The sequence below is a fragment of the Populus euphratica genome, unplaced genomic scaffold, assembly GCF_000495115.2.
Source record: "Populus euphratica unplaced genomic scaffold, PopEup_1.0 scaffold2.1, whole genome shotgun sequence".
Classification (NCBI taxonomy): domain Eukaryota; kingdom Viridiplantae; phylum Streptophyta; class Magnoliopsida; order Malpighiales; family Salicaceae; genus Populus; species Populus euphratica.
In genome coordinates this window covers 3,323,956-3,351,116 of record NW_011499846.1, presented here as the reverse complement: position 1 = coordinate 3,351,116, position 27,161 = coordinate 3,323,956, and the positions used below count along the sequence as shown (strand labels likewise).

At 32.8% G+C, this 27,161-nt stretch overlaps 2 protein-coding genes across 8 annotated transcripts; one reads left to right on the top strand and one right to left on the bottom strand.

The window, feature by feature from the left end:
* Positions 1-1,163: 1,163 nt before the first annotated feature.
* Positions 1,164-12,801, top strand: MEE44 (Nucleotidyltransferase family protein). Of its 6 annotated transcripts, none has more exons than XM_011035414.1 (17): positions 1,165-2,211; positions 2,607-3,146; positions 3,244-3,363; positions 3,439-5,403; positions 5,487-5,603; positions 5,752-5,934; positions 6,026-6,088; positions 6,354-6,425; positions 6,527-6,790; positions 7,583-7,702; positions 8,339-8,398; positions 9,144-9,184; positions 9,315-9,392; positions 9,499-9,583; positions 10,234-10,394; positions 11,280-11,423; positions 11,990-12,801. In XM_011035414.1, exons 1-15 carry the CDS (start codon positions 1,348-1,350, stop codon positions 10,372-10,374), a joined length of 4,713 nt encoding a protein of 1,570 aa, XP_011033716.1. In that variant the 5' UTR covers positions 1,165-1,347; the 3' UTR covers positions 10,375-10,394; positions 11,280-11,423; positions 11,990-12,801. The 6 variants fall into 6 exon arrangements, with proteins under 6 accessions (XP_011033752.1, XP_011033743.1, XP_011033716.1 ...); XM_011035424.1 differs by having other exon boundaries at positions 11,266-11,423; XM_011035432.1 differs by having other exon boundaries at positions 10,234-10,510; positions 11,266-11,423.
* LOC105132138 (uncharacterized) lies at positions 7,728-25,138 on the bottom strand. Of its 2 annotated transcripts, XR_843547.1 has the most exons (4): positions 24,987-25,138; positions 24,261-24,801; positions 20,686-20,691; positions 7,728-7,739 (listed from the first exon to the last, which is right to left on the bottom strand). XR_843547.1 is itself a non-coding variant. In XM_011035469.1 (2 exons), exons 1-2 carry the CDS (start codon positions 25,028-25,030, stop codon positions 24,369-24,371), a joined length of 477 nt encoding a protein of 158 aa, XP_011033771.1. In that variant the 5' UTR covers positions 25,031-25,136; the 3' UTR covers positions 24,188-24,368. The 2 variants fall into 2 exon arrangements, 1 of the variants encoding a protein (XP_011033771.1); XM_011035469.1 differs by lacking the exons at positions 7,728-7,739; positions 20,686-20,691 and having other exon boundaries at positions 24,188-24,801; positions 24,987-25,136.
* Positions 25,139-27,161: the final 2,023 nt, after the last annotated feature.

The following is a 27,161-nucleotide window of genomic DNA, read 5'->3' as shown; positions in this document are numbered from 1 at the left end:
AAATAATTTATATTTTTTAAAGTATTTTTAATATCAACACATCAAAATAATCAAAACATATATTTTTTTTTATTTTAAATAAAAATAAATTTAAAATTTTAAAAAAATACTATTTTCATCGTGTTTCCAAAAATATTCTAAGCTGTGTAATTATAGTTGAAACTAACTTGGCAGAAGGGGGAGTTTGCTTTTTTGACAGGCTTCTTAATTTCGTGGTTTCATGTTACTAAATTTCTTCGATAGGAGCAGTATTTGATTATCCATTCATTTTTGGAGGGGGGATGTGGGTTGTTTCCTTCTTTAGATTTTACTTTGAATTTGAATCGGGGTGAGAGGGGATGATTTCGCTTGTATTTGGTGGAAGAATTAAGTTGGCCCACTTGAGGCGAAACGGAGGCCCATCAACCCAGTCTTGAGGATAGATAAGGCATAGACATGCTCCATATACCGATACGAGAAAACATTTGGGCTAAAAGGCTCAGATACTCACCGAATTGGTAAGTTTTTGGGTAGGGAAACATGGACTTACACCGCGGCCCATATTTTGTTGGCCTAGCGGGCTACAGGGTATAACTAGTGGCTTTTGCATTTTTAAAGTGTTTTACTGTTTAAAAAATATTTTTTATACATTTTTTTATAATTTAAATATATTAGTGTTAAAAAAATCATTATTTTAATATATTTTTATTTAAAAACTACTTTGCACAGCATTATCTAAAAACACATTTATAAGCTTATTCCGAGGGGTCCATATCATGTTAATATAATATTGAATGTCAAATTATAATTTTTTTTTAAAATAAATTAAAATAGTATTTTATTATCAAAACATTAAAAGAATAAAAAATCAAAAATCAATTTAAGAAACTCAAATTTTATAAAAAACATAACCTAACCACAAAAACAAATAATAATCAAATATGACATGACAATCATCCAGTTTTTATTTAATTTAGATTTTTAATGAATCAATTAAACTCACTAATTCCATCCAAATTAAATCCAAGAATAAGAAAAAAGATAACAAAATGTTGATATTTAAATAAAAACAATTTACATGAATTAATTTAATTATCCAGGAGTTGAACCAATAACGAAATAATCCCCTCATCAAGAGGGACACCTATGATGTCATACACAGTCAATTACTCAGACAAGCACCAACAATTTCTCCACTAGCCAATCCCGTAGAAGGATGCTAGGCCCTGGAAGGTAGATTTGGCGCTTATCACTCACTTGTCATGCTTTCTTTTCAAACTTCTCTCCACAATCCACATCATCTCCTTCTCCCTTCCTCTTCTCTCTCCCTCCCACCCATATTCATGCTCCTTGCTCCCTGCAACAAAAATGTCCGTACCAAACCCCAATAATATTTTTTCAAAGCACCAAAATATCCCTAACGCGGTCATGACTCAGAACCACCTTATGGGCTCACTCACCTCTCACATCTCTCTCTACCACTCCCAATCCAACCCCCCCTCCTCTCCAAACCCTAACCCTAGATCGTCAATCTTAAAATGGTTTAAATCTCTCTCCGTTCATCAACGCCAATCCCACTTAACTACCATTGATTTCAAATTCACTCAAATACTCCTTCAAATGTTAGCCAAATTACACTCTCACGGTCACTGCCGTTTCATTATCCTCCCCGATCTCCTCTCACGCGACCTCCCTAGCCTCTGCTTTAAGAAATCACGTGGGCTGCTGTCCAGAGTCGCTGAGTCTAACGAAGCGGAACGACTGATTTTTGAGTCGATTCGGTTGTTTAGTTCTAGAGAAGGGGAGAAAGTGGACGATTGCAGGAGTGGAGCTGAGGGTCTGGATTCGGTTACGGTTAGCGAGGATTTAATTGAAAATGTTGAAAAGTTTGTGGAGTTGATGGATGACATTTCGAATGGGGGGTTTTTGAGAGGGGAAGGGAGCGAGTTAGGGACGGATTGGGTGGAATTGGAGTGGTTAAAAGCGAGAGGTTATTATTGTATCGAGGCGTTTTTAGCGAACAAGTTAGAAGTGGCTTTGAGGCTGGCGTGGTTGAATTGTGGAAATGGGAAGAAAAGAGGGGTGAAGTTGAAAGAGAAATTGAGTGCCGCAGGTGTGGCAGCTAATGTGTTTTGGAGGAGGAAAGGGTGTGTTGATTGGTGGAGGAATTTGGATGCGGAAGTAAGGAGGAAGGTTTTAAATTTTGCGCTTGGGAAGGCGGCAAAATCATTGGTACGTTTACTCTTGCAATTTTTATTGTTTTGTTTCATTGTTAAAATATACTAGCGGTATTAAATTCTTTGAATTTGATTGACAAAGTAGTGGCTGTTTCAAGTGAGTGACTGATTATGCTCTTGTACATTATTGCTCAATGCTGTAGTAAATCGCATAACGTAGTTATATGGGACATAGGGATTTGCCCATTGTGTACTGCTTTTACTCAATATGTGAATCCCATTAATAAAAAGCTTGCCTTGGAAACTTTGCGAGTTGCTATAACTCTCCAAGATTGTGGAGATGCAATATTTGAGAACGAAATTAATGTTTTGATGACATTTTGCCTTTTGAACTCTTTCCATAAAAGAATATATATTGTGGCCTAATTTTTGGTCATTACAAGTTCTCAGACTCGTGAAATTCTGAAGGATGTGTGTGGTGCATCGGGGGATGAGCTGTCACTGTTTAGAGCAGGAGTGCAACAACCTTGGAGGAACTTGCATGCTGAATCACGGCAAAGGATTTTCCTAAAACTTCCAGCTGATGCGGAATTCGGTTTGGCCCCAAAGCCTTCTTTTTCTGGGAAAGATGCTTCTTTTGCAAATATATTTAATAGTTTATTCGTGCTTCACGATATTGTTAGTTTGGTGTTGCCAGATCAGTGTAGTGAGTATGATACATCACATATATTTTTTAGCATGTTGGGTTCTCTCGGCACCCTTTCTGATTGTATATTAAGAAAACTACGAGGACTTGTGATGGTTATTTCACTTGATTGCACAAGGCTTGAACTTCTCGGAGAGGGAACATCAAAGTCTTCAGCCAATAAACCTAGCGAAAAGCTCGGTGGAGGTAGTCGTAGAAAAAAGGGGAGGACTCACAATATGAAAAAGCCAAACCCCGCACCAGTGAAAAGTGTTGATGAGTCTTCCTTTAAGAAACTTGCTGAGGTATCATTTCCTCTATGGTTAAGTTTCTAGAAGTACTTTTGCTTTTAAACATATGTGTTGAGATCAGTTAGTTGTGAATCATACGGATATTTCTTAGGATATCAAATGTGCACCGACCTGTATCAAGAAGACAGAGTTGATGGAGTCCAATGAGATGCCTGGCATTCCTCATGAGAATGAAAATCACAGAGACATATCATCTTCAACAGTTGAAATGGTAACACATCTTTTCATTTGGATAATCTTTCAATTTCATCATTTGAATGGTTTATAACTGGTGGCCTATCCTCAGGAACACACACAAGGATTGGTTCATGAAAAAAAACGAACTGCTGGAAGGAAGAACAGGAAAGGAAGAAACAAAAAGAAAAAATCTAGCTTTAGCAATCCGGTTGAAGTAAGAAAACCTGAAATTGCTGTTTCAGAGGCTTGTTCCTTTTCTGTTTACTCATCAGACGAGGAAGCAAAGCTTTGTGGGTTATCTGATAATTTGGCTACACAGAAAGCATCAAATGATAGTTTAATTGATCCTTCAATTAATGAGCCCACCAGGGAGGAGATAGATGCCCTTGGCATTCCAGAAGATCACGCTGTTGGTTGCACTGAAGGCATCTCCGATGCAGGTCTGGAGCATTACCGATCTTCAAACGGTTTTGTTGACAATAAAAGTATGCCATCCAGAAGAGAGACATGTTGCGGGGCAAGCCAGAATATAATATATCAAGTTGCAACCACAAAGGAGCTAATAACTGTTTCTAGCAATGAAGGCACCAGCTTTTTGAACAAAAAAACTGAGGTTAAATCAGATGTTGGCAACAAATTAGTCAGAACCCTTGATGTGAAAGAGGTACCCACCTTAAATCGGGGAGAAGAGAGTGAAAATTTTCATGAAAGTGGGTCCAAAGGCCTTTCAGATTGCCTTTCATACGAGTGGCCTAGTTTAGGCCCTGTCTACTTTCCATCTATAAATTCACATCTTCCACCTGCTACATATAGATTACATTTGGATGTTGGTCACAACTGGCATAATCACATTCATCAACCTTTTTTACCTACGGTGCATCAGGCTAGAAATTCTCCTGTTGAAGGTGGTTCCAATAGGATGTTGTCTCAACCATTGCCAATGAGTTTAGATTGGCCTCCAATGGTTAGGAGCAATTGTGGATTAGCTCCGACTATGACATGCAATTATGATTCAGGATTTATCTCGAGGTGGCAATCTACTTTTCAGAAAAGTTACACTGCTAAGAACATGCAGTACATCTCAAAAACATTTGATGATGAGAGGAGGTGTTCTGGGGATGCAATTGACTTTACTGATGCAACAAGTTCACAGGAACTAATGGATGAATACGAAAACCATTGGATATCAGAGGAAGAATATGAGGTGCATGCAGTTTCTGGGATAGACTATAATCAGCACTTCGGTGGCGGTGTGATGTACTGGGATCCTTCTGATCATCCAGGTACTGGTTTCTCTCGACCACCTTCCCTTAGTTCTGATGATAGCGGATGGCCTTGGCATGAAGCAGAGCTGAATAGGGCAGTTGATGATATGGTTGCCTTCTCGTCTTCTTATAGTACAACTGGATTGACTTCCCCAACTGCTGCTTCATTCTGTTCTGCTTTTGATCCTTTGGTCCCTGGACACCAGGCGCTTGGTTATGTTATGTCAGGAAATGAAGTACCTGGTAAAGCTATGCTTTCATCAACCATGACAGATGCTGCTGCAGAGGAGGATGTCTCCGGATCTTTGGCCAGTTTATCTAGTGATGCTGAAGGCAAGACAGGAGATTCACTTCCTTACCCAATTTTGCGGCCTATTATCATTCCAAATATGTCAAGGGAAAGATCAAGATCTGATTTCAAGCGAAGTCTTGATCACAAAAGCCCTTGTGTTCCTCCTACTAGAAGGGAGCATCCCCGGATAAAGCGGCCACCATCACCTGTAGTGCTTTGTGTTCCACGGGCTCCCCGTCCTCCACCACCCTCTCCTGTGAGTGACTCTAGAAAGCACAGGGGTTTTCCAACTGTTAGGTCTGGTAGCTCCAGCCCAAGACATTGGGGTGTGAGAGGTTGGTACCATGATGGAACTAATTTGGAGGAAGCTTGTGTACGCATGGATGGTGCTGAAGTTGTTTGGCCTTCTTGGAGAAATAAAAAACTTTCAACTCATCCAATGGTGCAGCCACTCCCTGGGCCTTTGCTGCAAGATCGTCTAATTGCAATGTCCCACCTAGCTCGTGACCAGGATCATGTGAGTGTGCTTCTGTACTGTGCTATTGTAAGTGTATTACTAGATGTGTTTTGAGTTGATTATTTGATACAATTTTGATGCAGCCAGATGTTTTGTTTCCTCTTCAACGAGCTGAGATACAGAATTGCCCTACGCGAAAGGCATCTCTTTGCTTAGTACAGAGCCTTCTTCATGATGAAATTGACTCTTTTTGTAAGCAGGTATCAGGCTTAAATTTGTTCACGTTTTTTTTCTGGAATTACCTTAACTTTTTCATAGAATTTTGTAGTATCATGTTTTGAGCTTTTATTTCCTTTCATTAAGTATGCCACTGTCTCTGATTACATGTTTGACATGATGTTACCCAAGGTTGCTACAGCAAATATGGCTAGGAAACCTTTCATTAATTGGGCTGTCAAGCGGGTTACTAGGTCTCTCCAAGTGCTATGGCCTAGGTCCAGGATAAATATCTTTGGATCAAGTGCAACTGGTTTGTCCCTTCCAACAAGTGATGTGGATCTTGTGGTTTGCCTCCCTCCAGTGAGGAACTTGGTAATAACTTTCTTTATGTTTTTATTTTATCACTTAGACTTGTTATGCTTGTACTTTTAAGAGGAGAAACTTATTGCAGAGCTTTTTCTAGGAACCTATCAAGGAGGCTGGAATTTTAGAGGGTCGTAATGGTATTAAAGAAACTTGTCTTCAGGTATGTTGATGGCCTTCTAAATTGATACTGCAGTAGATGAGGCAATTGTGTTATGGATTGCTTGTGATGTTTGTATCTCTAGCTTTTAATTTGATTTTCCAAAAAACTCTTGATCTCTGGTTAGGCTTTTTTGTTGAGATGGAACTTGGGAATATGTTTTTTTATTTTTTTATTTTGAAGCTTTTAACTAATCATTAGACAAAACTTTTAACTTTTATCTTTCTCATAGCTTTTTGTAGAATTAAATTCTCCATTAATTTTCCAGCATGCAGCTCGGTATCTTGCCAATCAGGAGTGGGTAAAAAATGATTCACTGAAGACTGTGGAGAATACTGCTGTAATGTCTTGTATCTCAGAACTGTTTGAGCTTTCCTTGCCTTTTTATCTTAGTCTTTTTCTTCTCTGTTTCCTCTCTTACCATACCTCCCTTTCTTGCAGATACCTGTTATTATGCTTGTAGTGGAGGTTCCCACTGATCTGATCACCTCTGCTGCTTCTAATGTACAATCACCAAAGGAGGAGCCAATTCATTTGACTGGTGAACATGACATCCAAGTCCAGCCCAATATGGTTGTTTTAGAGGACTCAATTTCACCGAAGTGCGCACAACTTAATTGTGATAGCAAAAGGGATGTGAAATCAATTCGTCTTGATATCAGTTTCAAGTCTCCATCTCATACAGGGCTCCAAACAACTCAACTGGTATACTTTGTTAAGAACGTATTGCTTCATAAATTCAAATTTTAATGATGGCTATAAATTATGTGATTTTCCTCTAAATTCTGTCCGAAGAGTTTAACTAGTCTAGGCATATGTGGAGGCTATTATCTCTTGATGCCTGTTCCATTTAGCAATGGTAGCATGATGGAGGATTCTCAGATTTCTGCATCAATTTTTATTCCAAACTTTAGCCTCTTTCTTGACAGGTGAAGGGCAATTCAGGAAGATTATTGTCTAAGAAGGACTAATACATGAATTGAATTCTTTGCTTGTGCATCTTGGATTGGGAATTTATGAGAGGCATGTTACAAGTGTAATTTTTTTAACCCTAGGTGAATGTTGCTAAGATGGATTAAGCATTCGATACTGGAGATCAATGAAAGGTTGATATTCTGCTTAAATGCTTAGATGCATACTGATTGTTGATCTTGGATATCAGATTATCAGCAAACTAAAACTCAAGTAAACCCTGACATTTGTGCTTTCCACAAGGAAATTTGATGTTCTACTCAAATATATGTGTGTCAACACATCTTGTGTCGTGGTTATTAGACCAGCTTTGTCAAAATTGAATGGCATGTTTGGTGAAACATAATGCAATGCATTGAAATTGAGGCCAATTCTACTACATTAGAAATTGAGTCTTACTTGTGGTTCATTTGTTCTGAATTTTGATACAATTTTTCTTCTTTAGTTTTTATGATGGTTTTTACTACATTTACATTGAAACTCATGATGATATTATTCTCATATCTTTAAATAATCTTTGTGCAGGTTAAAGATCTCACGGAACAATTTCCAGCTGCAACACCTCTTGCTTTGGTACTGAAGCAGTTCTTGGCAGATCGTAGCCTTGACCAGTCCTATTCTGGAGGTTTAAGTTCCTATTGCTTGGTAATTTATACTGCATGCCATTCTAATATCTTTACAACTTTTCAAGTACATGTGAGACTCAATTGCTGTGTAGTTAGTGTTTCCTTCATATTCTTTATTGAGCTAATAGGTGATGCTATTATCAGACTGAACTCATACATGCTTTCTTGCATGTGCATATACACATTTGGCAAACTAAAAGAGGGCAACATAAATTCTCACTCTCTCGTTTTTTTGTTTTTTTTTTGCTAATGATTGCAATGCAATCTTGGATCATGATAGAGGCTTTGCCCTGGTTTTATGTTGTTTATTCATACAAGTTTATTTCTGATAGCTTTTTAATAATCTTTTAAGTTTTCTGTCTATTCAAAATGCTGAACTGTCATAATCCCTTGGTTTTTTTATAATCATATAGTTTAAATCTTGTATTTTCTTTCATCGTACCTTGTAAATTGAAATGCACATTGGAAGTCAACTGATCACATCTGTTGGACTATGAAGTTTCTCTCTTCACTTTAGCAGGGCTGGATATCCAAGCACTTATTCAGAATTTGTGGTTGGGTGAAACTGGATGCGCTCTTGTGGTTGTTCTTGACTTGATGTGAGTGTATATCTTCAGTTCTGCATTTCTTACCTTGCTGTCCACTCCTTTTGCAGGTGTTGCTAATTATACGTTTTCTACAGCATGAGCATCATCTTGGCCGGCCTATCAATCAAGTAATGTGTTTTGTACTCTAGATGGGACATTTTACATGTTTTCTATGATGCCTGTCTCCCAATAGACACACAGACATAAGTCTTTTCATTTTTTGTTTAGTAGTACTATTAAAGTGACGGTTATATCATTGGCCTGTGTTAGGCCATTTGATGGCTACTAGAAGTATATTCTTTATTCATCTTTTTTTTTAATTGATTTATGGCGTATTAGTAGATATTTTTTATGGCTTAGAGTTGACCATTCACTTAAATTGCTATTTTAGTAACTAGCTTTGAACTTCAAATTAATTTGATAGTGCTCATTGCTCAAGACCTCTGAATGTTTTCGTAAAATTTACCAAAGGCGTGCACATGCAAAGTGTAACCACCATTTATGAACTTTGGCTTTTTGTAGATTTTATTGCCTTTTATGGTGTTTCATGTGTTCCTTTGCTCATGAATGCCACTTATGCTTATCAAGAATTTATAGCAACTGTGAACTGATTACAAGTTAGGCCTTGAGTCTCTTAACAGCTTCTGTCTCCACTTCTTGGCTAGCTTGCAAACCTCTAATTATAACCCAGCCGTTATTAGAGTAGTAGAGAAACAAAGCTATGTATACGTATTTCACAAAAGATATCTTAGTTTGATGCTGTAAGATGTGTGCAGAATTTGATGTTCAAATTCCTGTTTTTTCAACCATTCTCTGTTGGAATTTTATACACGAGTGCTTTTACCTACCTTGCAATTTTGGGTGTCCTTTCAGAATGTCGGAAGCCTTCTAATGGATCTTCTTTACTTCTTCGGGTGAGTTAAATATTGTTTTTCTTTCATTTCATGGTTGAATTGTTTATCCTTCGCAACTTAGTGTTGTAATTATAAATTGATTTTTTCACATTTAATATACTCTCACTAATTTCTTTTCTTGTGAATACAGGAATGTGTTTGATCCTCGCCAAATGCGTATCTCAGTGCAGGGAAGTGGAGTATATATAAATAGGGAAAGAGGTTATAGGTAAGCACTGCACTATCTCTATTGTTGTTTTTTCACAAATGACAGGGCATTGTTCATGCTGTTCTTTTCTATCATGAATTGATTGATCTACCACTTGATGCTGTAGTATTGATCCAATACACATTGATGACCCTCTTTTTCCAACAAATAATGTGGGGAGAAATTGCTTTCGAATACATCAGTGCATCAAGGTCAGCCTCCACATAATCTTTGTTGCATTTACTATTATGACAACACGACACTCAATTATATGCAAATATATAGATTTTTCTCAATATTCAAGCAGATATTTTAGGCTTACCTTTTTGTTGAAGATGTGAAACTTGCAACATTTTACCTTTCTTCTTATCTTACAAAATATTCTTCCACAAGAGAAATGTGAAATTGGTGGGTCCTGCCGGTTAATGACTGATGCTTCATGTGCTATGTTTGTGACAGATTTTTCTTTTTTCTTTTCTTTTTTATTTTTTCTTTAAACAGTACCGCTATTGTGAATTGAGAAACTAAAGTCCTGTGTTTGCAATCACCTTCTTGCAATAGTCTTTGCTTGAGTCTACTGGTTGTCACAACAGTGAACCCAATTAAACTGCTGTGATTAAGGGCATAGCTCCTTGAACTGGAATGTTGCTGGTTTTATTTTAAACCCAAGAAAATGGAGAAATGGGTGATTAAAGCTACAAATGCTCGCCTAGTTAAGCCTTTATGTATAATAACAGCTCACTAAAAATCTTTGAACAGAATGATTTGAGATTCCACTTGGCATTTTTTGAGGCTGATCTTATCTTTTTGAGAACCGGTAATACCTGTGGTTCTTATATACACAAAATGTTATCTGTTGCAGGCTTTTTCAGAAGCTTATTCTGTTTTGGAGAAGGAGCTGGCATGCCTTCCTGATGAAGGTGATACATGTTCAAGGCCAGCACACAGATTACTTCCAAAAATTATCCCAAGTATTGATAGTACGGGGAGTTTAATTATCTGAAGAATTTATCTTCTTTGAAGGTATTCATATAGCACTTGTAATATTGCTCACAAATGTGTTAGCATACTAAATTCTGGCTCAAAGAAAGCTTGTTGCTCCCTACGTCCCAAAGCCAATGGCCACTACAGATTACAGGGTAAATTTTTAATTTATTTCTAATTGATTTTCAGATTAGGAAATAAAAGGAAAATAATGTTCAGCTTGTAGAAGATTAAAAAAATCAATAATTTGAATAAAGAGTATTGTAGTTTGTAATTTCAAAAAATGAATTAGGAAATAATGAAACCTTACCATAAAATCTTAGTGGCATTTATGTTTGGTAAAAGGGATTATTAATTTTAGGTTAAGTTGGACTGTTCTGTTTGGTTGTGGAAGGTTTTCTTTATAGCATAAAATAGCCCACTCTTTTTTGTGATCATGCTTTAGTCAAGCTATCTCGAGAGAGATTACTTGAAGAGAAATCTATCGAGTTTTATATTTTGATTGAATGCTCTCTATAGACTCTGCCTTTTCTTAGCTGATCCCCTTCTTTCTTCTCAAGGGTGACCATACATAAAAATGTTGGCCTGATTTTTTTTTTTAATTTTCTGTTTAAATCTGCTGTTGTTGAAGTCCTGCCCTGCAATTTTGGCAATGTCATGTTGATTCTGGATTAAGACAGTGTAAAGATTTGAGCTGGCTGCTTTTGTTGATTCCAGTTCCACTCTTTCATTCTCTTGGGAAAAGTTTAGACGTCATAATTCTTTCATTAAGGAATCTGCATCTGTGATTTGTTTATCGAATTAAATGAAAAGAAATCCAGTTTTGATGCCAGTTAAATTTCACTTGGTTCTACATAAGAAATTAATCACGTGAAAAATGTGATGAAGCTAATTGATTTTCTTTTCTCAGGAAATTATTTCTAGGGACTGTTTCCATGACGTTGATTTCCAGCTTAGATGTGGAAGATACCTGTCAATGGCTGGTGCTTCCATATTTCTGTTTGGCCTGTCAGACTTGGGATGTCCTGCATTTTCCAGGAAGTTCAGCTTGAGTTGACATGTCATCTGGTAATTTAAACTTAGCCAATTAAACACTTCTCCCTTTTCTAAATGCAAATACTTGTGCCAGCAGATGAACTTCGTTGTATTATTGCTTCCTTAAATTCCCAAGTTCAATGCTTTGTTATTTTTTTCTTGCAATTTGTTTTACATATTGAATGACATGGTAGCTGCCTGTCTGGAGCTTTCTGGTCACTGCTTTGAAATTCTGAATGAACTATTCTACAATAGGTAGATAGCAATTCATGTCTGCATGTCTTTGTGTTGATTGATGTGTTATATTGTATTATCGTCTGTAATTTTTAATTTCATGTTGTGTCCATTATTGCGACACCTTCCTGTTTTTTCTATTCTAGAAAAGCTAGTTGTTTGGCCAATTTCAGATTGGTTACTTTCATATCATATTGATTTCAGGTTTCACTCAGTAATGTGTCTGACAATGGAATTTATTGCACGCATTTTCCTAGTCATAATTGTTTTGATTTGGAGTGTTGTGTTTGTTTCTTAGATAGTTTATTTAGAATTTTAGAACTTTTGTATTCATTTAATTTCTGGGAATTCATGATGTTTTTCAGGTGTTGGACCTACTGAATTGGGTTGAAAATGAGATCATGTTAAGAGGCAGGCTATGGGCTGAGTTTAGAGTTCAAATCTTAGTTGGTCTGTTCTAATGAAGCCAGGATGCTGATTGGTTTTTCAGGTTATAACTGGAAATATAAAACTTGGTTTCATGTGCTCCTTACCTTTTTAAAAAAGGTGAGACATAGGGCTATAGCGTAGAACCCAGTTTTCTTGTTTTCAAGCCCAAAAGGTGAGTTGAAATACAGTCTGAATCAATCCAGAGTCTGCGGCTGACACTGTCGGTTTTCAGCCAATATCTGGAGTTGTAAAAGTCAGGAAAATGCAAGATCAGATGCGTTGAAAGATGATTTGAAGGGATACAATTGTTCTAGAAATAAAAAAATTGTAATTCACACGTTTACTTCCTCAAAATCAGCCGGCAACCTAAGCAAAAATATCTGGCAGGCAAGGAAAACGAGTTCCCTGTCTTGGGAGGATACGACCAAGATATAAAACCTCTTCATAACAACTGCTGGAGATGGAGAACAGAAGGACACACTATACACAATACAATAGAGAGGAGGCAGCATTTGGAGGAAAAAAGAAGCAAAGGATGATTGACGCAAGAGACGGGTATCCTTCAAGAAGTCAATTTCTTCAACTCTAGAGATGTTTATCATCGTATCAGATATAATTTCTTTTAATTTGACTTAAATAATATCTATATTCTGGGATTTTTGATATAGCCTAATCATAACTATGATTATGGAAATATTTTTTTATTGAATTAATTCAGGATTTGTTGAGTATTTCATTATGAATTTAATGTTTGAATATGTTTGAACACTGTTTGCATGATTTGGAATTCAATTTAAAACAACTGAGAAGGGATAAGTGTTCGTGATAAATATCTATGGACTTGTGTAATCTCTAATCTGTTTGACGGGTTAATTTTTGGAGATATAGAAAGTGTTAAAATAAATAATTAATACTCCAGAGAAATTGATGATTAAATTATTAGAACGTAATTATTAATAAAATATTTTTTAATAGGATTAGTTTAACTAAGATGGAGCCTCATTGTGAGTCAAAAATCCTAGAATTTGTCTAATCTTGATTTCAATTACTTGTTTAATTGTTTGTTTTATTTAGCTTGGAAAATTTCCATATTATATCTGATTTTTCAAAAAGATATTGATTCAATAAATTTTAGTAGTTATTGATAATTTTTTAATTTGACAGTACTTTTTACTTATTTATTTTATTACTTGTTTTACTTGTTATGATTCGCCCTTCAACCATCAGTTTTCGATTCTGTTTGAGTCTAATGTTGCTGCCCTTGTCCTCTATTCTAGAAAACTTATGTCTATGGAATGTGTTCTGTCAATTTGATTTTTCTGCCTGACCCTGCGTAATTTCACCGGATGTCGATTTTTCATATATAAATGTAACTAAAGGATTTCCCCATAATGACCATGAACAGGCCTGCTCTTGTAAGAAGTTGGATTGTCATCTGCCAATTTAAGATAGATAATGTTCTTCAAGCAAAACTTGGTGTACCCACTGCGGTGGAATTTGATACCGAAGTTGTTTTTCTCCGCACCACGCTTTTTTTGGGGCACGAGGTAAACCTAGCAGCGGTGTTCATATTCCAGTCAAGCATGACTCTGCTGAACTGTTCATATGATATTGGTGTAGGGGTCTCAACCCCTTCGTGCGACCCGTTAAATTGCTCTATGTTCTATAAGAACGGCTTTTGCACTCATTCTGCCCCTCGTACGAGCAATGATAAGATTTTTTATCACGTTCTTACATGTTAATTTCTTGTCTGCTTGCGGGTGAACAGAACAAGCTAGAACTTTTCTTGCAAGATGTCGACATGTTGGAATTATATTTTTTGATATTGTAAAAGGCTACTAGAGTTCTGTGATTTTGAACATCATTGAAAAAATAGTTTATTGCAATGTTAAGAGCTCTACTTTCTATGGAGCTTTCGTCACATCTATTATATCATAAAATTATTTGCCTTGTTTGTTAGCATTAGATTGACCAACACTGCAATTATAATTCATTCTTGCATTTCACCGCACTGAATTTCTCAAGCTTCTGTTTTTAGGACAGGGAATCACACAGCAGTAATTCTCAGCTGAAATCATATCCCAATTTCTTTGCTCCCTTCGGACTTGAGCTGATTATAGTACTGCTCTAGCTAGCAGTGCCTAAGTGAGGGCATGTAGCTCTTCTCTCTCTCCAGGGTTTCAGACCCATGATAGCAAAGACAGGAAAGAGAATGAGCAGGTGCAGAAAACTAGGTCCAGCCAAATGTGAAATGCAAGTTTAGTTGCTGCATCTTGCGCTCTTGCACGTCTTTGTAGTTGCTACTAAGGTACTGTATCCTGCACTGTCAGATTTTACTGTATTTTCGCTCATAATCTTGCCTCACCGATCTTTATATTCATGTATTCAGTAACAGGATAGCTACTATAATCAGAGATGGACGGGTTGAGCATAGATCATTGTGGGTGTTAGGCTTTTTGTCATTGCGCGTGCAATTGTATTGATGGAAGAACAAGTTGGATATGCAGTCGGATCCACCACTGGAAGCTTTAGTTTAGGTGTTTAAAGTGGAATTGACTTCAAATTCCCTCATGCTCGGGATGAGCAGGAAAACAGCGTTACCTGATTTGCACATTTGCCTGGAGAGGATTAGGATGCAGGAAAAAGGCAATCTAGGACCCTGGCACTGCAAGGAGAAATGTACCAGGCATTGGTAAATGTTCTGACAAGTTCCTCCATTTATCTGTAAGCTCATCCAAGGAGAAATGTATGATTGGCATGATACAAGTCTTATAGTGTTCGATCTTGGTTGTCTAGTATAGGAGATACTAACTAGATCATGAGAAAGCTAAATATTGTTCTTATGTTGAAGTTAAGCCTTAACAATTATTATGTTCATTGTTTCCAGACCATCTTCATTCTTTAAATCAGGTTCCAGATAGCTTTGGTATCCTTTATTAGTTATCTTTTTTCTTCTTTTTCTTTATTTTTCCCTCTTCTTTTTCAAGTTCCGGACAGGGACTGCAGTGCAGAGGTTTTGGTTGAAAGTAAATTCCAAGTGATTTTATAGTTATATTCTTGTTATGGTTTGGTGTATTCAGGCAATTTATTAAATTTTTTCCGACTGTTATTGGAGAAAGTATATTTAAAAGTTTCAATTAACATATAAATTAGTCCCGACATATCTTTACCATAAGAAAATATATATTTATATTAAAATGTGAACTGAACAGGTCAATCGATGGATCAATTTTTTTATTTGACAGCTGACTTATAAGGTGGAGATTTGTACACTTCCTGAAGTTAATTAAATTGTAGCTGTCATAAATAATTTGATTGTCACAAAGCAAATTCCAATTAGATTTGAAACAGCATATGGTTTTGGGGGTTGTTGAAGTATTGCTTCTCTTCTAATTAAAAATTAAAATTAAAAACAAAAACTAAAGTGAAAGAGGTTTTCACTGTACACCAACATATATTACAATAATGTAATTACTTTATCACTCTTCTAAGAAAAAATTAAAATAAAATATAGACCCTAGAAGCTGGGGTAATTCAATCTTTCGGCACAAATCATTAGTTATTAAAAAGTTAATAGAAGATAAATGTATCTTTTTCAATTTCTGTAAGCAGAGTAAATTTATAAACAATTTTTAAAGTTGACAAACAAGAAATTTTTTATTTTTTATTTTTAAAAAAATATAGTAAAATGACAACTTTATTTTTAAAAACAAAAATTTTCACAGGTTTTTTAATCTTTTCACCATGATTTTTTTTAATTATAAAATAAAGCGAAGACAACTTGCATTCAAGGTTTTTTAATTTTGATTTTTTTTTTGTTATTATCAAGTAGAGCAAAAACAATTTAATATTTTAATAAATAATTAATATTATTTAAATTAAAAAAAACTACTAATACATAGAAAGCATCCACACTATTCAAGCAAAGGGTGTGGCACCACCAAATAGCTAAAATTATTATTTTTTTGTGTTTTTAGAATTATAATTATATTTTTTTTATTTTAGCTAATATGTAGGCATCGACAAGATAATTTATTGTCAATATAGCTTTATATTAGATTATCTTGATCTTATAATTTAAATAGCAAATTTGATAGATTAACTTCAGTTGTCCCACCTCTTATTACTCGAGTTATATTTCTATAATGTTAACTTGATTTGATTTAGATTTATTTTTTATTTAATTTTTCATTTCATATTTAATTAGTTGAAAATTGAATTAAATTATTTTTTTCTTTTAAAAATTTTTTTTTCCAATTATTGTAATTTTTTTTCTAATCCTAGTTCATTTACTGTAATTGTTTATTAAAGTAAAATTAATTTATTTAAATAATCAATATATAACTCAATTTTTATTCTTTATCTTAAGCCCGCTTGCTATTCTTAAACATATTTTTTTATAAAATAAAACGATAAAAAGATAATGCAGCCTGGCAGCGAATCTACATCTAGGAGAGCCTGTAGGGGCATTTAGCAATCATCATATGGCGTATAATTGACTTAGCAAGAGAAAATGAAGTCAAAACTCGAAAGGATTCGGTGCTCCTCTGCTTATCAGCACGGCGACGCATCCCCTCTCTGTTAAAAAAAAACCCTGTAGTGAAGTATGGAGTCTCTCTAGCTTGTCTCAAAAAAATTAGAAAGAAATCATATAACATTTTTTTCAATCATCATATTTTACTCAAGAGCACTGGATGAGCTTGTCATGTACACATTGGATCAACTAGCTTCTTATGTGATATAAGTATGTCTCGTTAAAAAAAAAAAAAAAAAAACACTAACTAATCTCCTTATCAAGTTTATCATAACTCGATTAAATGTGTTGGTTTAATTGAAAAATTGATAAATCAATTATTAAACTATATTATTTTTTGAATTGGTTGTTTATGCATACGTATCAATAAAAACCAGTTAATATAATTAATTTAAACAGGGAATAGAGTCCAAATGTGAGAATACCAATTACCTATAATGTAAATCGCGTGGGAGAAATTTTTTTTCCATTTTTCCCTTACAAAAAGCACTCTTGTTGGCTGCCTTGAAAACAATTAGGAGTAAAAAGATCATTTTAGGGAATATAAATGTCAATGTATAATTAACAGTTTTTTATAACTGTTTTGAACCTGAAAATACTACATTGCCCTTGAACAAAAAAAAGAAGAATAAGAAATGCCTTAAGCTTAGGGGTGTGATGGGATTTTCCAATTTTTTCACAGTCTAATAACTTAATTAACCTTGGACTTAAATTCTTTAAAACTATTTTCAGGATCTTTTTTATATTTTCACACATGCATTTTTTGTTATTATTAGATGTTATTGGAGGTATTTTTGGTTTTTCACACTTATTTTTTTTTAAGGTTTTTTTAAGAATTTAGGAGAGGTTAGTTTGGTCTTTCAATGGATAAAAAAAAAAGAGTTATAGAAATATACGGAGCAACCACAAATGTATGAGACACCCCATCATATTCAAGCAATAAATACAGTCTTATGCTTGCCAAAAAATATTGTTCAAAGTTTTTTTTTATTAGTCATGACAAAGCTAATCATGTTAGGTGACGCGTGTGTAAGTTTATTCGTGTTGGTTTAGTTCTAATTTGATTTTTTTTCTTTCTTTCTCAAATTCGGTGTTGAATATGTAAAAAATGATACTAACCGTTTAATTTTTCTTTTGATTTAGTCCCTCTTCTCTTCATTACAATTATTTTATTTATATTAATTATTTTCAATTAGATTTTATTTTTTTTATTGTGTCCCTAGTCATTTAACTTTTTTATCAAATTTGATCCTCGTTTTTTTAATTGTTATTTATTTATTTTTTAATTTCATCCCTAAACATTTATTTTCATTTAATTTTTAAGTCAAATTTGGTTCTAATTATTTTAATTGTTATTTTTTTAATAATTTTCTTAATTGATTTGTTTTTTTTCAATTACTTTCCTAAACATTTAATTTCATTTAATTTTCTCCCGAAAATTTAATTTAATTTTTTTATGTTGAATTTACTCCTAATTATTTTAATTGTTATTTGTTTTGTTTTGTATTTTTTTTATAGATTTTCTTTTCTTAATTCCATCCATCAATATTTATTTAATTAAAAATGTTGATTCTTTGTTTTTTCAGGTTTGCTTTTAATAGAGCCACTCCAATCTTATGATTCGGGTCATAGATCTAAAAAAATAACCCGAGTCAACTTTTTTTTTTATCAAAGCATTTTATTTCAAATATTTTTTTCGCTTTTCTAGTTATGGGGTCATTTTAATTTCATGTCTTAGGCTATATGTTTGATTTATTGACTTAGGCTAGCTGTCGGTTTCGCTCAAGACCTTTTTTGTTAATTTTTTTATATCTTTTTATCATATCAACAAGTGTATATTCCTTTCATTTTAATTTTTATTTAAGTTATTTGAAATTTTTTAATTAAATCAGTTTGATTACTCAAATCTTAAATTTTCTTTTAGTTCTTTAAAAACGAGTGTCTTGAATTTATTTTTTATTTTTGTGTTTAGGATATATAATTTTTTCCCGACCATGGTTTAGCAATTACTCAGATTCTGAAGATTACTTGATTTTTTTTATTCTTTGTTTTTTGGGGGATTTTGCTCTATTGTTTCTTACTAATTTTAAAAATAACTATGGCTATCTTGAATTTTTAAATTAATTGTTTTTGATAAATTTATGTCTTTTTTAAAGTAAATTTGATTTTAAATTAAATTAGTTTCTTTTTTAAAAAAAATATTTTCCAACATGCCACAATCTTCATATTTATTCTTAATTTTTTAAAAAAAATTAGGAAAAAACAGAGCTTACATACACTACAGGTCAAATTATTTTTTTCCTAACTTAAAAAATTATTGAGATGCTAGGAAGTTTGAAATTTGATATATTAAAATTAAAATACATTGAATGATATATTAAAAAAATGATATATTTTATTAATTTATACCCGCCATGATTAATATATAAAATTAAATATGTTAATTAAATTAAATTAAATAAATTGATATGTTGTGAGCATAAGATTTTAACTTCATTATATTTTTTACATGCTTGTGAGGTATAATTTCATCTTCCGTGATTAACTTTATTTTTAGAGATTAAGAAAAATTATTTTGTGGTAAAAAATAAGTTTTGCCATGAGTAAAAACACATTTGTATTAAATAAAAATCTTGATTTTGGATATCAAGCTTATTTATATTTTATTTTTACCTGAGAATTTTCTTTTGATTTTTCTATAATTTCATCAATGTAAATGTAGCAGAGTAGTTCGAATTGGAACTCCAATATATATATTTTTTTCATAGGTGGTTCTCGAGCTTTTGAAAAAACATACCCTCATTTTTTTAACAAGGCGCTAGTTAACATGGTTCTCAAGGTTTTTTTTCTTCTCAAATCCACGGAACAGAAATGATACAGTACCCCCAAGGAGGGGTAAGATGCACCAGAAGGAAAGCTGTAGCAAGGGCGCCGGCGAAGAGGCGGATGTTGCCGAAAAGTCTCCGGTAAACTAATTCCAGGCTCCGCGGGATCGCCTTGGCCACCGATGCTGTGGCGTATGTAAATAGAGCGGCCAAAAAGGCTGACATGACCCTCTTGTGAGTATCGCAAGGAGAAGGAGGCATTGATTGGTATTTCACTTGGATTTGTTTATTTAATGTGTCCACGTGCAAAGGAAATTAATTGGTTCTATTGTCGAGGAAGTTAATTGGTAAGAAAAGGAAATTAGTACTAACTTGATTAAATAATTAAGTAAAAGAAAAGAAGATGAAGAAGAAAGCAAAGAGATTTATAAGAACCTGTCTCTCTCGAAACCAAGATCTGGCCTATGGTTTGCAGCCATTTTCTTCTGCTTCCTTTTTCTACGGTGATGTCTTCGAGGTCGAGGAAGTTATCGGATGGGCGCGGAGTGGCGGGGCCTCGTCCTTTTTTATAGGCGAGTCACAGCTGGAGCTTTCTAGTAAACGATGTATTTTTAGTTAAAATTCTCCACTTTTCTTTATGCATTTCCATTTTTATATGACAAGGCCATCAATTTTTTTTTTCAGCACATAATATTTTGAATAAAAAATTAAAAGTATTGGATTATTTGAATATTTTATCAACACATAATATTTTAATCTCATTGAATATTCATGTGCCTTTTTTAGAATATAATGTATAGTAGTTTCATATATGATTATAAAAAAAATGTAAATATAACCATAAAAACTTATAATTTTATTTTAAAAAATATAACATAATTGGGTGATTTTTAAAACATCATTATATTTTTTTATTTTAAAATTATTTTATTTTTAAAAAAATTTATTTTCAATCACCTTGGAGCTCATCTGAAAATATAGGTTTGTGTTTTTTAAAAATTTAAATTTTTATAAGTTTTAAATTATTTTGATGTGATGATTTTAAAAATAATTTTTTAAAAAATAAAAATATATATTATTTTATTACATTTCAGCATTAAAAACACTTTAAAAAATAACCACAATCACATTTCGAAATAAAATCTTATAATTAAAAAAAATAAGACAAAATCTTATAATTAAAAAAAATGAGGTTCATTAATTTCTAACACTAAAAACCCTTAAAATAACTCTAAAAAATGAAAATCAAACTAAATAAAAAATATTTATATACTCTAATCTACTTTTTAATGTACATCATCTTCATTAAACTCCATAGTACATCAAACTCTCATAGTAAAGATAGTCTTCTTTAACACCAAAATTATTTTTTTTAGATTCAAAATATAATTTACTAAATATTTTTTCTTATGTCTTCATTATGATTTTTTTCTCTCATTTATAAAAGTTGAAAGATTGAAATGCAATAAAAATAAAATTTAGAATTCAAATATAAATAAATAAAAGAACAAGGTCTGAAAAAACAAAATTTGAAGGGCCAAATTGAAGTTTGTCATGCTTTAAATGAAAGATTTCTGAGCAATAATTTAAAATTTTATTTTGTAAAATCATTTTTATTTCAACATCAAATAATATATGACATATTGGATATGATCTCATGTAAATAAAAAATGATACCATCACATAATGCGTGGGAGTAATTGTGAGATTACAAGCTAGAAATACAATTAATTGGTTGTTGTATAAACAATAAACAAACGTGCCAGTCCTATTTAATAAAATACAAAAAACGAAAAAAAATTATTTCATTACATTTTTCACATGCCAAGTAAATTCCTCGTAATCAACATCTTCTCAACTCTTCCTCTTCAACCATCCAAAGATTTCTTTGAAGGTCAAAAAAAAAACAGAGAGGGTGGGGAGGAGAACAACCAGAACTACTCCCAAACACGTATTTTCCTATGCCAATTACTCTAAGGGCATGTAGTGAGCTAGACACGTGGCTGATTCAGATCCTCCTTGCGGCTCCTCACGCGTGCAATTAGCCTGGACAACATGTCATGTAACTTACTAGTTAGCTGGCTTAAAATGTTGGACACTTCTCGGCTTGATTCATATGCGACTCCCGTAAATAAACAGGCCCATATGACGGAAATAACGCACCCCAGAATTGGAGCAAGAATTGCTAGAAGCAATATCGCAGCAAGGGCACTGGCGAAGAGTCGGAGATTGCCAACCAGTGTGTAGTAAGTTGATTGTCATACGAAGAAAAGTGATTATATAAACAGTCAGCGCAAAGTCTTCTGCCACATAATTACAGGAACAATAAGAAAGTTCATACGAAGAAAAGTGATTATATAAACAGTCAGCGCAAAGTCTTCTGCCACATAATTACAGGAACAATAAGAAAGTTCATACGAAGAAAAGTGATTATATAAACAGTCAGCGCAAAGTCTTCTGCCACATAATTACAGGAACAATAAGAAAGTTCATACGAAGAAAAGTGATTATATAAACAGTCAGCTTGTGACATGTTTTGGTTATAATACTTTCAAGGCCTCCTTTTTTCAAGAAAAAAGAAAAACTGAGAGAAAAAATAAAATTAATTTCTACCCAGCTTGCGATCAAAACCATGCAATTATATGATTTTAATGTAGATTCTTCTTCTATTATATATTCAAACACCGTTTCTCCTTCTTTCTTCTTTCTGTTTTTATTTTCATTTTTCAATGCAACAAGCCCGCGATCTCTCTAAAAAAAACAAGACGAATGAAGATCGGGTTGGGAAATACAGGAGTTTTGCAATTGTGTTGTTGGAAGAAAAAATAAGAGTGAAATTTGTGGTAAAAAATAATTGGATTGTTTGAAAATTAGACTTGATATTGGATTAATTAAAAATTAAATTTTATATTTTTTTATTTGTTTTTCATAGAATTATCCAGATCTTTTTATTTTGATTTGATAAGTGAACCTAAATCAATAATTTTATCTTTTTTATTTTATTTTATTTTTAATTTAATTATTTAACATTGAATTTATTAGAAATTGAGATTTATAATTTATTTTTTTATTTTTTTATGAATTATCACTATCTTATAATCCGGGTTGTGGGTTAAGTCAGTTGACCTAGGTTTCTTTTATTCCTTTTTAGTTAATTTTATTTTAATCACATCCTTTAATATTAAGTTAATTAAGAATTAGATTTTATAATTTATTTTAGTTTGCATTTTATAAGGTTATCATAGTCTCATAACTTGAGATACGAGTTTATTCGGTTGACTTAGGTGTTTTTTATTTTATTTATTTTAACTTTATTTTTTAATATTAATTGATTGTAAATTAAGCTTCATAATTTATTTTAATTTATTTTTTATAGAGTTATCCCGGGATTTCATGACCTAGATTTGACAAGTTGATTTAGCTTATTCCTTTGGTTAAATTTTGTTTTTAATTTTATTTTTTAATACTAAGTTGATTAGAAATCGGGTTTAATATATTTTCTTTCAATAGAATTATTAGAGTCTCATGTGCTAAGTAGTGAATTTACAGTTTAACCCAAGTTGATCTTAATCGATTTAATTTATTATTATTTTTATACTTAAAAAATAATATTATCTTGATTTTTTTTAGTTAAACTATATTTTTATTAGTTATCTAATTTTTTATATATATACTAAGTCAACTAGGTCACATATAATCAATTCCAATATATTTTTTTAATTGAGATAATATTAAAAATACCTAATTAATTTTTATATTTAAAAAATAATAATTTAACCCACCACACCACTTTAGCAATTATCTGGTATAAACTGAAGGCCATTTAGCAATCATCATTAGGCTTATAGCCGGCTTCGCAAGTGAAAATGAAGTCAAAAGGATTCGGTGCTGCCCTCTGCTTATCATTAAGTCGACGTGACTTTTTTATTTGGATAAATAAAGAGGAAAAAAGAGAAGTGGTGAAGTATGATATCTCTCTAGTTAGTCTCTAGAAAATTATAAAGAAATCGTATAACATTTTTTTCAATCATGCTATTTTATACAACAGCTCTGAATGAGCCTTTCAACTAGCATCTTATGTGAATAAGTTGTCTTAGTAAGAAAAGGCTAACTAATTTTCTTGGATTAAATATGCTAGTTTAATTGAAAAATCAATTATTAAACCACATTGATATTTGACTTAGATTGTGCGTGAATATGAATCAATAAGAACCAGTTACTCTAATTAATTTAAAGTGGATTATCCAAAGGTCATATATCATTTTTTTATTAAAAAAGAAAAAAGAAAAGAAGCAGCAGCAGGAGATAGAGTTCAAAGGAGTGAGAACACCAATTCTCCTTTATTATGAAGAACAGACTCTAGCCTTCTAACGTGGATATCTTTCTATGTCTGAACAGGAAGCATGGCACCAAGGTGGGATTTTTGGTCCACCAGGAGGTCCATACCCCATGCACTCAATCTAAATTATTTTGTTCACAGGCTGAGCCTGAGGTTCATTTAAAAGTTTGTTTAAATCAAAATATAAGCCCGGCCCATAAGTAGAATATCTCCCTCACGCAACCACTAAAGGATAGAAACCTCCAGGACTCGAAGTCTTGCCATTTGCTAACGTTGCGTTTTGAAGGATGAGGAGTGTTTTAGGTGGGGGCTCCAGCACAAACTTCGCAACTAGCTCCTCTCTATAAGCTTGCTGACCATCAAAGCTTTTGGTAGCGATTAGCAGGTTAACCATGGCTAATAAATCTAGCTAAGAAAACTTTGCTAGTCCCATATATGCAAAAAGAATACACAGGTCACAGAAAAAATGACCTCTTCTCTATTCAATTCTCTTGTACAACAACAAATACAATACATGTGATGAGAATGGGTAGGCAGAAGAAAGTGAATCGAAGGCAATCATTTAATACAATGCTAATCCGTCTCGAGACTTTGTAATTAGCTGCACTTTCTGCTGACTAGCTTGGGTCCTCTTCACGGTTTCTCTCATCATCAAATAGCTTTTCCAACATGTCAGTATATGCGTGGCTTAGCAATTGGTAGAATTGTTGACATGATTCATATGCTAGTGACCCCAATAAACAAATCCACAGAATAGAAATGATAGAGTACCCCCAAGGTGGGGTTAGAAGCACCAGAAGGAAAACTGTAGCAAGGGCGCTTGCAAAGAGGCGGATGTTGCCGAAAAGCCTCTGGTAAACTGATTCCTGGCCCCGCGGTATCGCCTCGGCCACCGATGCTGTGGCGTATATAAATAGAGCGGCCAAAAACGCTGACATGACCCTCTTGTGAGTATCGTATGGAGAAATAGGCATTGATTGGTATTTCACTAGGATTTGTTTATTTAATGTGTCCACGAGCAGAGCGAAGGCTCCATGATGCACAACGATGCTGTCACCATTAACAAAATTAAAATTGCTTCAGCAAGATCGTTTTACAAAACAATGTATGTATATAACTTCTGTTCTGATGTCGAGGAAGTTAATGGGTAAGAAAAGGAAATTAGTACTAACTTGATTAAATAATTAAGTAAAAGAAAAGAAGATGAAGAAGAAAGCAAAGAGATTTATAAGAACCTGTCTCTCTCGAAACCAAGATCTGGCCTATGGTTTGCAGCCATTTTCTTCTGCTTTCCTTTTCTATGGAGATGTCTTCGAAATTGAGTTGGTTCCCCGGATGTTCGAAGAGGAGCAGGGCCCCGTCGATTTATAGGCGAAACAAAGCTGGAGCTTCCTCGTCGAGCAAAATAAAAGTCAAGTTGAGTGTGGGTCCTCGAGACGTCTTTAGTCCTTGGGACGTTTTTTCGAGACCCGGCGTCTCGAGCTAAATAAAAATTAAAGAACCCTCCCGTTCGCTAAAATGTTAACTTCGTCTACTTGTTTAAAAAACACGGCACTCGTCACCAAACTTGACATGAATGATTAGAAATTCAGTCAGGTTTTAATGTGCAAGCGACATCCGATAATTTTTAAAATCAATTAAATTAATTAATTTCACAGTGATTAAAAAATTACTTAAAAGAATTTCAAATAATTTAATTTTTAGAGAAAAAGATTTATTTTTTTAGTAAAAATTCTCTATTTTCCTTTATACATTTCTATTTTGATATGACACAGCCATTAATTTTTTTAGCAACAACATAATTTTTTGAATAAAAAATTAAAAGAATTAAAATAAAAAGTTATAGTAGTTTAAATTATTTAAATTTAGGATGAAAAAATTATTTATTTAACTGGTCTTTTATCTTAATTATTCATTTATTTATTTTTATTTTGATAAAATAAAATTATAAAAAATCTGTTTTTTTATAAATATTTATCATAATCTCTTAATTGATTATTTTTAGATGGCTATATGAAAAATAAAATGAGTAAACAGGATAAAGAATTGAAAGTAAAACCAAAAACAATATATATATTATTTTTATTGAACATTCACGTGCTTTATTTAAAAATATTATGTATAGTAGTTTCAATATGATTATAAAAGAAATATAAATATAACCAAAAAGAATTATAATCTTTTTTTTTTAAATATAACATAATTGAGTGATTTTTAAAACATTATTATAATTATTTAATTAAAGAGGGTCATGTTTTAATAAAAGAAATTAAAAAAAAGGTCGATTAGACGCGCATGAGCTGAGTTTGCTAGGCTCGCATGCCTTAACAATAAAAACTTTGACATGCATGGACCTAAAAGATGAGGCTTAAGTGCCTACCATTCTTGCAAAAAACTCAAGTGACGACATGTCATTTGTCTAGCCACATGACATGCATCCACCATAACAAATTTTAATCATCTTTACCAAGTAAAAAATCAAGTTCCAAGGTATTTTAAATTAAAAACCCTAAACTTCAAAAACACCCTCTTACTAGTCTAGAAACTAAAAATTAAATTGAATTAAAAAATTCTTTCCAAACCATGATTTTTTTTTTTTTACATGATTAGAGATCTAAATCACCTCATTTGATTACTTCTATTGATTATTTCTTTTCTATATAAATCCACCAAGAATCAACTTTTAAAACATTTTATTCACTTAGAAGCAATCGTTTATTAAATGAGAAAAAAAAGTGAAGGGTTCCCTTATTGTGTTCATAGGAAATACAAGTTTATTACAAGAGAAGTAGCAAACAGTTCTAGTTTTATGATAAATTTCCACCTTCTTTTCTGAGAGTGTGCCTATTTAAAAAAATATATATCTATCAAAATATTTTTAAATATTGGACCACAAACTATCTAAATAAAAAGCACAACAGGATCAAATTAAACAGGGCTGGCCTGTACATTTAATTATTCTTGATTTTTTTCTCTTCCAAATTGTAAAGGTGGAAAAGGGTAAGAATTAATATACGATCAGATTTCAAAGTTAAATTGACAACAGCTAAGAATTATTTTATTATTTTTAAATTTTATGATTGACCAGATTAATTAATATTTCAATTATAACATCTTCAAGTTATAAATCTTGAGTTATATTTTTTTGTGTTGTGAAAACTTATCTTATCAGTTCGTGTTGCATTAATTGTGAACGAAACACGATAATCATACGAATCAAAGAGTTCATTTAGCCTTAAAAGTAAGAGTGTCTTCGGTTCATAATAAGTCATTTAAGTATACCTTTTCACTTAAGTAATTAATTATGTCCATTTATATTTATCCATGATTTTGCAATTGAGCTAACTGTTCTATAATTACGATAACTATGAAAGGTCAAGTACAGTTTCATAAAAAACAAACTCGTTATT

Bases quoted from the DNA above. Each gene is read 5' to 3' on its own strand.
- MEE44 (XM_011035414.1), top strand. From the start codon at position 1,348: ATGTCCGTACCAAACCCCAATAATATTTTTTCAAAGCACCAAAATATC. The intron at 6,426-6,526 runs GTAATGTCTTGT...CCTTTCTTGCAG, and splicing joins AGACTGTGGAGAATACTGCT to ATACCTGTTATTATGCTTGT. The intron at 7,703-8,338 runs GTAATTTATACT...CTCCTTTTGCAG, and splicing joins GTTTAAGTTCCTATTGCTTG to GTGTTGCTAATTATACGTTT.
- LOC105132138 (XM_011035469.1), bottom strand. From the start codon at position 25,030: ATGGCTGCAAACCATAGGCCAGATCTTGGTTTCGAGAGAGACAG. The intron at 24,802-24,986 runs GTTCTTATAAAT...TAATGGTGACAG, and splicing joins CTTGGTTTCGAGAGAGACAG to CATCGTTGTGCATCATGGAG.